This window comes from Acinonyx jubatus, chromosome B4, assembly GCF_027475565.1.
Source record: "Acinonyx jubatus isolate Ajub_Pintada_27869175 chromosome B4, VMU_Ajub_asm_v1.0, whole genome shotgun sequence".
NCBI classification, from domain to species: Eukaryota; Metazoa; Chordata; class Mammalia; order Carnivora; family Felidae; genus Acinonyx; species Acinonyx jubatus.
The window spans coordinates 18,530,842-18,544,342 of record NC_069387.1 but is presented as its reverse complement, the minus strand read 5'-3'; the positions used below and the strand labels follow the sequence as shown (position 1 = coordinate 18,544,342).

The 13,501-nt window shown below is 36.9% G+C and overlaps 1 protein-coding gene across 2 annotated transcripts in view; it reads right to left on the bottom strand.

Moving 5' to 3' along the window:
- PLXDC2 (plexin domain containing 2) overlaps nt 1-13,501 on the bottom strand; it is a 442,292-nt gene that overhangs the window by 107,439 nt on the left and 321,352 nt on the right. For both annotated transcript variants that reach the window (XM_053225369.1, XM_027073562.2), the window contains exon 7: nt 2,742-2,841. In XM_053225369.1, the coding sequence (XP_053081344.1) occupies nt 2,742-2,841 (100 nt within the window). The remainder of the gene's footprint in view (nt 1-2,741; nt 2,842-13,501) is intronic.

Sequence of the window (13,501 nt, the reverse complement as noted above, 5' to 3'; positions counted from 1 at the left end):
TGATTTAAATTCCCTGTGAGGATGACTCCTAATAGTGAGGGTTGTTAAATAAGAGAGCAGAATTTTGAAATGGATTTAAATGTTTTTCTAAATTCTGATTGCACAAACAGGTAACATACAGATCTCTAGGAATCGTCTTATAATTCTCAGGAAAAAGTACTCATTTTATAGCTTGTATTATGCTAATCTTCGGTCAGCCTAATCTCTGGCATATATGTGTTTTTTTTTTCTTTTAGGCTGAGAATGCTATGTGAACATATCTTTCCCTTTATACAGAAGTTCATGTAACAGACATTATTACACATAAATTTGGGAACAGATTTTTAAGGAGACTTAAATTTTTCTGTTCCTGAAAAGATTTTTAAATTCATTTTTATTATTATTATTATTTTTATTTTTGAGAGAGAGAGGGTTGGGGAGGAACAGAGAGAGAGGTAGACAGAAGATCTGAAGCAGGTTCTGTGTTGAAAGAAGACAGCCCAATGCGGGACTCTTAGTCTGGAAACCAACCTTGAGATCATGACCTGAGCCGAGGTCAGACGCTTAACTGACTGAGCCACCCAGTGCTCCCTTCCCCAAAAGATTTTTAAATAGAACACATCAATTCCAATTTTCTTATTGAAATATGGTCCCATCTACAGGCAGGGACGAGTGGATTAGAAACTCAGAACCTCCATTCTTTCTCAGCTAATATTCTCAGGATGGAACAGTGAGGTCAACAGGAAATGTGAATGTTAGTCCAACATGCAGCTTGCCTGAGAGACACTTTTCCCTGAACTCGAAGCTTGTGAAATTGTTTCGGATGAATGCTGAGTCTCAACTTTAGACATAATCTGTTCTCAAAATTCATATGAATTTTGCCAATTTATTCAATAAAATTTATATTTGGGAGGAATATTTTTCCTCAAGACATACTGGTTACCCTATTACATTATAGCAAGGGATGCAAAATTGTAATTAGTGAGCCCAAAATTCTACCGTGCCTCAGTTCTGAGACAACACTTGCATATTAAAATACATTTGTGATTCTTTTTTTTCTTTTGTACTTGGGTGAGTCTTTTTGTTAAAACAATAACATATCAGAACATCAATATGGACCAAGCTGTCTTCTGAGGAAGCTGCAAACAAAATCCTTCTTCAGAAGAAAAGAACCCACAAATAAACTAAAACTGGTGTTTTCTCTTCCTTGTGTAATAATTGGCTCAAGTCATGCTTGATTTAACATCCCTGAAAGAAGGAATGTGAAAACACTCCTCAAACGGGAATCAACTTTGGCTCTCCCACAACATGGCCTCTTATTAAAGAGGATGTCGATTTGTGTCTACACATGCTAACATATCCTTGGTTTGTTCATTGTACACTTTCCTTTCTGGAAAATCTGCCTTGATTTAACAGTTCCCTCGAATGTTACTTCCCACTAATTCTCCACTAACAAGGAGAAACCGCCATGAAAGACTCACGTTCTTCAGCAAGCAGAACTCCCACATCTGAATGTCATTCTAAATTGTAGTTGTAAGATAATCCCTATAACGTTTCCAGCCAATCCGCTGCTCTGAAAAATCTAAATAATTTCCACTCCATTTACCTCCTCTGTATTTGAGAGATGATATAATTAAACAGAATTAGTTCAAGGGAAGACCAAATAGCATACACATGTGATAAATTAAGTCTACCCCTATAGTGGAATATAAGGACTTTGAACCAAACAGGGAAACAAATGATCTAATCTTGGTATTTCATGATCACCCCTTGCTTTACATATGCATGTTTAGGACACAAACAAACATCAGTACTAACACACCCAAGCATCCCTCAGGACTCTTCTAGAATAGTGAAGGTTTAAAACACAGAAACTTACAAATGATGGCTATATACATGATCAGAATTACTACCAGTGGTGGTTTTCTGAATTTCTAATATGATTAATTTCTAATATTCTGAATTTCTAATACGATGAACAGCTAAGTAACATATATGTATTTATTCTACAAATGTAAACTAGACTAGATAAGTAAAAATGATTTAAACAAACTATGTTTCTTCTCTGGTAGGTATAGTCCCACAAAAATTTTTATTTACTTCACTTTATATTTTTTTCTGTCATCTTCTTTTAGACTATCAAACACTTTTGTATAAACATGATAGACATAAAATGGCACAAACTGCTCTTTTGTTAGTAAATTTAAGTTATACAAATAAATAATAGTCATATACCTATCAGTCAAATCATCTATCATTCCTTTATCTTCTTGTTATTAATGATAAAAATAGAGCTGTGTGGGGTGCCTGGGTGGCTCAGCCACTTAAGCTCAGGTCGTGATCTTTGGCTCAGGTCATGATCTCAAGGTTCTTGAGTTCGAGCCCCGCATCTGGCTCTCTGCTGCCAGCATGGAGCCCGCGTCAGATACTCTCTGCCCCTCCCTGCCTCGTCCTTTCTCTCAAACATAAATAAACATTAGAAAAAAAAAATAGATCTGTGCAACCAAGCTAACTATACCAAAGAATCCAAAATTACACACTCTTGGCTTAGCTATTTGATTTCACTTTACCTAAATTATTAGTTGAAGAGTAACAGAGAGACAGCGAATACCAATAAGAGTTATAAAGCAAACAATAATCTACAAGCAGCAATCAGCTAAGTGATTCTGTTGTTCAAACAGTCACATCTGCCTAAACTCAATCTCCTTTAAATTTACCCCCACAGCAGGCTCAGACTTTGTGATTACCCTTCTTCTACATACTGGGAATTTGTTGGATCCTGTGGACAACGACAAATGCATCAGACAGTCCCACTTTCACTGGGTGATTGGTCGAACTTATCTGTGTGACCAAGACGGGAATCTGGAAAAGAAAAAGCAGATTGCTACATGTTAGATTTGCATTTCATTTCGGAGTGGCGGTGGGGAGCATGATCATCTTGTTTACTGAAGAAAATCAGGTGCTGGAGATGAAGGACCAGGGAGAGTGAGCGGGAAATATTAGACAAGGAAGACATACAATACCCAAAAATAACATCTGTTTAGTGCTTTTGATGGGCTAACGTGACAAAAGAGCTCCTGGTCCAACAGACAGCTACTTGATGATGAAAGTAAATAGATTTTCTGAGGCTCTAACTGGTGCCGAATGCTGAAAACATCACACGTATAGGCACACTGTAAACACATTTAGTGCTGGCTTTCATTTCGGGAATAGACTCTTCCTGTACCATTTGTTTTCCTAAAATACTGTATATTGCTTTTCATGGGTTTTTAAAAAAATCCTTGTTTACAAGTGGCCTTATAGATCTAAAACCTAGAGAAGGACAAGTAAGTGCACCGCTAAATATATATTTAAAAATATCACTGTTGATTAATAGATGGTGAAACTTGGCAAATGTTAATGGATGTTGAACTATTCTGATTGAAACTTACATGGAAAACTTTATGAATTATGATGGGTCATCTCAAGGTCACATTTCCTAAATTTAAATCTCAGTGGAACCCAAATCTGAATATGACAGCCATTTTTAATATTCACAGTTAAAAAAATTAAAACACATTGAGAATATATTAAAGAGTTACAAATGAGACAAATCCTTGGAGCCAATTTTTCTAGATTTAGAAAACAGTCACTGGAGAGATGATTACTATGTTTATTACAAGTTTTATAGAAATAAAAATGGGCATGAAACTGTCTGCAATAAATAAAGGGACAAGAAACAACAAGGGGAGGATGGATGTACCAACAAATCTTAAGATGGCATAAGCAGACTGTGGGCCATCTGCAGGTAATTCATTCAAGAACCTATTAGATCTGACCTTGTCTTATAAACCATAATAACCAGTGTAGCAATGAGAAGGAAGGAGAAAAACTTGGAGAGAAGATACAATAAGGGATGTACTGCTTATTTTTGCCCATGACATCAGGGAATTGTAAAAGGGCTATTTGGTCAAAATTAACCAATTAAAAGAGGAAATTTTAAGTATCTGAAACTTATGGAATTATTTCAAGTAAATGGAAGATGACGTTTTCTCTTTATGTACTAAATCATCCCTTTCTTAAACAATGTTAAGGTATTGCCAATTTTATCTCAGTATGTCCAGTTCTTAACCAGCCTTATGAAGTATTCTGATATTTGGACAACAGAAACAAACAAAGCAAAGCCAACATTTCTGTCCCTAAAGGTTTATTCACTAAATGAAACTCTGACATACTTTATTTAGTGATTACTAAGCCATACTCAGTATCATATATGTAATTGCTTTTCTTTAAAAAATTTTTTTAATGTTTATCTATTTTTAAGAGAGAGAGAGAGAGGAGAGCGAGAGTGAGACAGAGACAGAGAGTGGGAGAGGGGCAGAGAGAGAGGGAGACACAGAATCCACAGCAGGATCCAGGTTCTGAGATGTAAGTGCAGAGTCCAACACGGGGCTCAAACCCACAAACCACGATTTCATGGAATGAGCTGAAGTCAGATGCTAAACTGACTGATGCTAAACTGACTGAGCCACCCAGGCACCCCTGAAATTCCTTTTTTAGTGGACTCTATACTATTACCCAGTTTTATATGCCATGTTGAGGTAGAAATGTTAATATAAGTGTCATTTGTATTTAAGATGGACACAATTAAAGACAAAAAGACAAAAAATTAGTAAAAACATAGAAAATATTTCCAATTCAAGTTATATTTTGTATATCCTAACAAAACAAAGTCACAATTGCCAAATAGCATTAGTACACGCCTGATCAGGATTAATTATGAGAACTTTGCTAACTTGTTTTCATCACTTGCTTTTGTTCTCCAACATCTGTGACTATAATTTTCCTCTGCAAGGTGAGAACTATTTTACCAGATAATTCTGTGTAAGTGATTGTATTCCTCTTATCCCATACTCAAAGCAAAACTTGAGTTCATAAAGCTCTCAACTGGAAAATCCTATTATATTGCCATGAATATTGTATTTTTATATAAGGTTTATTTTTTAGGTCACATGTTTTGTTTCTGCAGACCTCCTTATCATAGCTTTCCCTTCTTTTTAGATTTTCTATTCCACCTCTTCAATCTTTCTTCCTTATCACCTTCTTCACCTAGGCATCTTTCATTTCGATTTTATTGTCTCCCTCTCTTCCTTTCTCTCCCTTCCTTTATATTTTGTCTCTCAAACCCTCTCCTCCCGTGCTTTATACCTGTGGTGGACTGATTGTACTAAAGGCCTACATCAATGGCCTCCTTCTTTCCAAACCCTTTGCCTTGTCACTTTTGACCCCCTCCCACTTGGACTCTGGCTCAGTAATATGACAAAGGGAGATGACAGCAAATGTGAAGCAAAAGGGAGGATCGAAAATGTATTTGTACATTTCCACCTTCTTTCTTGGCCTCCTGCCACTGCCATGAGAATGTATGCTGTTGCTCTGCTGAAAATATATGAGAGGCATATGGAGGAAAGTTCCCTTTGCAACAGAGGTCCACTCTGACCAGCTAGCTCCTAGCCAATCCACCAGCTAACAGCTGACACATGAATAAGCCCAGTTGAGATCAAGAGAGTACAAACCAGATCAGTAGCACTGCCAAGCTGATCCATAGGTATCTTGTGAGACATAAGATATGGAGTTAGGTAACTACATTTTCGGGTGATTTGTTACACAGCAATACTAACCAATACATTTTCTATTAGAGATCTAATAGCAAATACAAACTTCTCTGGTGTTTCTACACAAAATGAAGTAGAATTCTTCCTCCTAGATTTCAGGGAATCAGATAAATATCTCTGCACTTCTAGGTACAATTAAACTTGAAAGATTGGAACGTTCCAGTAGAAAGCTCCATTTTCTACATCTTGCTTTCACTCTTCTAGATTTCTTTATTTCCTAGTTTATTCTTTTTCCTCTCGATTCCAAAAAATGAACACCAATGTGTCTAAGTTACCTAGATTCAGACTCATTTAACCTAAGGAAAGTCCATCTGGAACTAAAATGGGTAACCTAACAATGTAGACAGTGTTCTGTCACTGAAAACAATCCTATCATAAATTGGCCAAACCCTTTAGGAAGACAATTGTAGATCACCTGTAAAGACCCTTTCAAACCTCAATTCAATGGTTTCACTCTATTGAATGATCTTGACCTTTCCACTCTTCAACAAGTAAACTGTTAACAAGGGTGAAAAATTGTACCTATTTGTAAGAGAACTGAGGTAGGCAGAAATCACTGTCTGCTTCTAAGGGTAACATTTTAACTTGCTGCCGGTTTTCTAGTTATACTTATTCCTGGGACAGTGACTTCTGAGGACTAGGTCAGACAAACCACCATTACCATAAATAACTCTACCATAAGTCTTAATATAATGTGGAAATAGAAAGCAGAAAATAAATTTCTGAGAATATTACATACTATATAAAAATTCTTTTCTCCAAAAGGCATATATGCTCTCCATGCTATTTGCTAAGATAGAATAAATTTGCTCAGTTACTAGATATTAACTGAATATCTTCTGTGTATTACTGTAGGCACTAGAATCACACAAAAGAACAGAACAAAGATGCTGCTCTCATAGAGCTTACATTCTAGAGGGCAGGGACTGATATTGAAAAGTGAATGTAAGAATTAAACTATGCTGAGCGGTGGTGAGTGCTAAGGAGGAAACTAAAGTGTGGCAAAGAGACTAGAAGGGCATGGGGGCTTCCTTAGGAGAAGGAGTCACAGAGAGGTTCTGTGATGAGATTATTTTTCTGTAGTAATGAGCCTGCCATGTGGATATTTGAAGAAAATTCTGAGTACAGGAACCAGTACAGGCAAAGGCTTTGACTAAATTGTTTTTGGTGACTTTCAGAATTAAAAGGTTGTCACTGGAGCATGAGGAGTAGATAAGATAGTTAAAGGAAATGAGAGGAGGTGGGGGCATGTCAGAGGGAGCACCCATTCCCTGCAAGCCATGGCAATGACTCAGAATTTTATTTCATGTCATACAGTGATGGTTTAGAGTTTTGAACAGAGGAAAGCTGTTCTTTTACATCTGAAAAAGATCATACTGTGATCTGTTGTGTGGTCGAGACTGCAAGAGGCAAGGGGAGACAGAAAAACTAGTTAGGAAGGTATCACGATTGTCAGGATAAGAGATGGGTGGCATGGACTACACTGGAGTGATGTGTGTAGGAGGTAGAAGGGATGGAAAGATGGATTCCAGGTGAATTGTGAAGCCACTGCCATCAAGACAGCCATGGGTGTGAAGGAGTGGGAGAAACAGGAGAGTCAATGACGTCGCCACGGCCTTTGGTCTGAATAGCAGGAAGAAGGGAGTTGGGTATTTCATTGGGGCCGCCATTTTGTCCACCCTCAGGGAGGTTTTCACACCGCAGGCTATAAGGAGTTGTCTGCCTGTGCAGATGGCCGCCTGTGCAGCACTTAAGAAAAGTACTGGAATGTCCCGAGATGGACAAAATGAGAAGAGGAAAGTTTGGAAAAGGACAATTTTATGGCCATTCCACTGGCCTCAAGTGCTTTTCTTTAAAATTTTATGGAGTTCATGAATAAAAGCACAGATTTTCTGAAACTATGGTCTTTTATCCTAATTAAATATTAAAGTGAAAATGTACGAGAAGCTTTTAATTCCCTACATTTTCTTAGAAGGCACCCAAGTCTTTTATGAAACAATTACATATCAGGTTTTTAAAAAACTACTTTTGGCAATTGAATTAAATGCTTAATAGTGTAAAAGATTAATGAGGAAAAGATGAACAATTCTAGGCTTTCTCACAGATTCCTTTCAGAAATAGTCTGGCTCTTTCCACCTGATATTGTCATATCCTTTTTACCTCACTTTCTTGGACTGTAATCTTTTTATTTCAAGACATCAAAGGCATGGGGCTGTTCTCCGAAAGGATTGTTCATCCTCTCACTTACTGCAGCCAAAGGGAATTGGGCTGCGTCAGCTCTCTGTGAGCAAGTCAGACCAGTCTGCAGGTTTCCATATTAGTATTTAATTAGAGACCATTAAGATGAATCGGGAGTACTGTTAAAAGCCACATTTAACTGGAACTACTTTGCAACAAAGCAATTGTATGTGGCGTGTGTGTGTGTGTGTGTGTGTTTATGTATAGATAAACCATCTAGAATTATAGCTGATATTACACAGAATTAGTTCAAGAAGGGGTCTGTCATATTGTCACAATCATCTATTCCACAGACGACTCTTAATGCACAAAGATATGAAGTCAGAGAAGCCATGGCCAGTGAGGATGTCCAAGTATGAGAACTCTAAAAACTTTGCTGTATGGGAAGCTATATTTTTTATTCATTCTACAAATTTACAGTCATTCTCAAAATATTTCCAAAGTTAGTTTCTGGGGTTTTCAGGAAGCCATCCTGAAACAGTACCGATTGTAAACTATAGATGCTTTAAGAAAAAAAAAAAAAAAGAAATGTAGCTTCATTATTTTCAAGTGCCTATGATAGCTGCCTTTTTATGACTGAAGCAAAACTAAATTTTCACTTGGCCTCTGTATGATTTGTACTGAATCATAAATTTTTGAGAATGAGTTTCACAATTACATTCATTCCACAGGATAGTTATAGGAAAGGAACATTAGCACCAGCTAAAATATGCTTCCATTTCAGCTTACACAAGCATTTCTACATTCTTTTCTTTAGGTGTTTGATTTTTGTTCCATTTTTACAGGACACCAATGGGTTTATTATTTAAGTAAGTATAAATTTTTCTACAAGTGAAATAGTGAAGCAATATGAAGTACAGACACAGAAAAGATTTGCAGTCGGCAGACAAAATTAAGGCAGAAAAAAATATCAGGGGCGGGTAAAGGTAGAGCAGAGCACCCTGGTCCTTCAAGGAAGGTTCAGAGGCAAAAGCGGCTCTGTTCCATGCTGTGCTATCATTCTGCAGGACACAGAGGCATAAATGCGACACATACAATGTGAGCTTTTCTGTCTGCCTCTAAAGCAGTTAGGGAGATAACAGCATGCTGTTTGAGTCAGAGGTAATGGAACTTTATTTTCCTCTCTCTTCTGCACTGCAAACCTTGCCAAAACATTCATTTGTTTCCATTATGGACCCAGCTATCTATCTAATAGGCAGCATAGCATCTCAGCAAGGGCTTGATTGTTAAGTGTGGTGTTCCAAAGTATGAATCACATGCCTATCACTGGAGAAGAATTACTCTAAACTCATTTTTGTTCACTTGCTAATCAGCCACATGGTGTCTAGTAGCTTAATATATATACATTAAAAAAAAAAAATCCAAAGCTTACTAGTTTACCCGTTCTCACCTGCATTCAACCTTCAGCTTCCTACCTCATCATCCTTAAATATCAGATCTGGCTTCTGTGTTACTCGCAGTAGGGTATCCAATTATAAAAAGCCATACTTTCTTTTATTACTATCAAAACAACACGAAGTCCTGAGTATTAGTGTTTAGTTGTCTGAAAACTGCATTTGAATAGAAAGGCTTTCCATTAAAGTTGACAATATAAAAATCCATTTGCTTTCCTGAATATTGTTAGCATTTTGCACAATTATTTTAATCCTGTTTTAGCTTACAGTTACTGAACTCTTTCCATATGCCAGGTATTGAGAGATGAAGTTGATGGCATGAAAACAAAGGAAAGTCATACGCTAAAGATACATTCTTAACATCCCTCCATTCCCCATCTCCACTATCACACCCTATAGAAAATCTGGAAGGAGACAACATAAGATAGTTCCTATATTAAAATAGGGGTTTCAGACTTAATCTCTACATAAACTAACACCAGCCTAGGGTAAGAAAGAAGAAATTGCTGTGGGAGGGAACTGGAGGGAACATACCCTGAGTACATTTCCCAGCCAATTGTTGCTGTGTGGAAATGTAGGGTAAATGAGCTAGGGCTTCCAATTTCTCAAGGGGTGATACAAATCTATATTTTTATTTAAAATCCTCTGATATCTAAATGTTGATAACATATCCATTTTACACACACACACACACACACACACACACACACACACACACCACTGTGACCTGTGATTTAAAGACTGCCCCTTACTGAACTGACAAGTAGAATTGGAGCTTCCTATAAAATAAGACAATGAGGCAGATGCCTGCCTGTAGAAGGCTGTGAGACTGGGCTCAAGACAATAAGGCTATAGTGAGGCCTTTATCTGGGACTACAGCTAGACAAGGGAGCTTGCATACACATGGCCTGGCAATCAAACACTAGGGGAAAAGGGTGGGGATTGGGAAACTCCTTGGGTTTGGAAAGATATGTAGGTTGCACAGACCTTTTACCTCAGAGAGGGACAAGAGAATTCTTTGGTCTTAAAGCACTGAGCAGGGAGTTGGGCTGATATGGGCAAGATTAACATCTCAGTGACATCTCAGGGGTGGAAAGGAAGAAGGACTTTTAAGAGAAAGCACACCCAGAAAGATCAAATATGTTGCCCAAGGACAATACAACAGCTAGGGGCAGGGCCGACATTAGAACAAGTTTCTGTTTCTAAAATTACTTCCTCTAGATAGATCCTTCCACCTTGCTACTTGACTGATTGATTGATTGATTCTTACCCACAGCATTTGTTATAGAAACATTATAAAGGGAAAGTGGGTCAGTCTGTCATCTTCTCACACTATGAAAAGTAAAAAGAAACTAAAACATCAGGAGGTTTTATGTGTGCTATAACTAAACCATAAAATACATCCACAAATGCAAATGAGGTAGATCCTAAATAAAGGCATGTTGATACAATTTTACATTTCATGTATTTAAAATACAGGATAATGCTATAATGTAAAATCATCTGTGTCTCCATTTTCTTTCGTATTATACGTATTATAATCAGCATTTTATGTCACCTGGGTTTTCTTAATCTCATATCATAAATTTATTAAATAGATTTTATTTAAATAAAAACATAAGTATATGAATATATAATGTGCATGTATAGATGTCACACACATATATTTTTCTACTGGGAGAACTATAAAGTTTTTTGGATGCAATATATTATATAAACACATGTCCAACATTCTCACACACAGAGCAATAGTCATAAAGGCAAATTACTTCATATCAAAGGTAAATGTTTCACTGCTCAGTTCTTATGGCTTTCTCTTACTCTCTTGAATTATTTTTTTCCATAAATTCCACAAGCTCAGCAATTGTTCATCTTTTAATACTTTCGGGATGATTATCATGAATGAAGAAGCATTACAGTTCAAATAAGAGAAAGAGTCTTGAAGGAAATTTTAAAAGTGCATTAAGGGTGCCATTTAAACCTATACCAAATAGGCAATGCTGATTTATTAGCTATGCCTTCTTCCATGGAAACAGTGGATGTTACACTAAGGTACATTAAGTTTAAATACTTAAATGGTGAAACAGATTAGAAAGTGATTTTACTTAATAAACAATAGAGTTCTTCTATACTGACCTCCTCTAAAATTTGCTGAGGAGATAGTAAGGTATTGAACCAAGAAAATGGATAGAATAGGTGGACGTGTAAGTAGGGTATGCATTCTCTGTGATTTCCCCACCACCTTATAGAAGGATTATATGACTTTCTTTTTAATTGTGTTGTCTGAAATTGATGACTACCCTCTCCCTCTCATGAGCTAAATAACTGAATTTGCAAAAGACACAGGAAGAACCATGTCCTTCCCTAGTCTGTATCTAAAATAACAACAAATTCAAAATACAATAGGAGAAATAATGTAATAAATTCAAAATACAAAAGAGAAACACAAGTCAAAGGAAATGCAACTTCTAAATTATGATGATATGCTAGGAACGAGAGCATCAGGACTGTAAGATATCTGATTTCAAATCCCTAATGTTTTTGGAACGAAATCTTCTTTATAAATAGGTAAGTTCCTTGGTACATTATCCATGATCCCAGATTTTAGGTCTACATCTACTATAATGAAACAAACAACGATCACTATTCAATAGTAACTAAAATAACATAAAGGGGAGCCTGGGTGGCTTAGTCGGTTAAGCGTCCGACTCTAGATTCCGGCTCAGGTCGTGATCTCATGGTTCATGAGATGCAGCCGAGTGTCAGGCTGTATGCTGACATGACAGAGCCTGCTTGGGATTCTCTCTCTCCCTTTCTCTGCCCCTCCTCCGCTCATGTGCACACGCTCTGTCTCTTGTTGATTTTATGAATAAACATTTAAAAATATAAAAATAACATAAATAATATGGGTTCTAGGTCACAGCTGGTTATTGACAGAATAGGAAATAGGAATGTGATTTTCCAAATTCTATTTGTCTAAGAAAGGGTGCATGTTTTATTTTTATTTTTTACCTAGGTACAACTTCTTTTCGTTAAAAAAAAATTAACAAAATAAATAGGATAATGCTATGGAAAGGCGAACCATTCTTACCTGTGCCCCCAAGGGGGCAGAGCTACAGTATAATACTGACCAGCCAGGAAAGATCATAGAGAATATCAAAGTGAGTGAAGCAGTTCAGGCATTTCTTGAAAAGGAAGTTTGGAGGGAGGCAGTAGGGGTCAGTGATTAGGAATACAGGTTCTAGAGTCATATCCAGATGACTTTGGGTAAATCTTTGTTTCACAATTTTGGGACAGTTATTGAATGTCTCTGGGTGTTTTAGGTTCCCTTTCTATAAATGATAAAAGCAACTACCTCTTGTTTTTTGTGAGAATTGTATGAGATAAATGGTAAACACTTAGGTCTCTGCTTGGCATATATGAAGAGCTCAATAAATGTTAGATTTTATCAAATTAGGGGATTGTTGTTAAAAGTGAATGGGATTTCTGGTTATGGCAGACAAACTGGTAAGAGACCATTTCTCCTACTGAGATCAAGCAGGAAAGATAAATAACATATGGAAAGCACCCGTTGAAGGCATCCGGTGGCCATCAAAGAGCAAAGACTTGAAAAGCCAAGATTCCAGAGAGAGGAAATCACAGAAGTGAATGCAATACCACCTTCCTGTCAAGGCATTTGGTAATTTACAAGCAAGATTCAGACATTGAGAAACTGAACAAAACTTCAGACAAACCGTGAAATCATGACCTGAGCCGAAGTCGGAGGCTCAACTGACTGAGCCACCCAGGCGCCCCCGAAGGACTACTTTCTAAAAGTAAGTGCTAACCCAAAATTTAGCAGTCTTTACAAGAACTAATGCTCAACTTTGAAAGAGCTTAGCCCTGACAGTATTAAAGTAATCTGTTTGGTATTAAGGAGGGCACTTATGTTGAACACTGCATATTATATGTGTGTGATGAATCACTCAATTCTATTCTTGAAATAAATATTACACTATATGTTAATTAACTAGAATTAAATAAAAATTTGGAAAAATTAGAAATGTTTGCCAATTAAAAAAAAGTAATCTGTTCCGTCCTACCTGTCAAACAAAAAATGTAAACCCTCTCTGGAGGAAGAAAACAATGTCCACAACCTCCATCTATTCCTTTAGTAGTTTGTAAACAATGCCCAACATTCAATCAAAAATTATCTAGCATAAAAGGAGACACAGCCAAATAGACACAAAAGAAGACATC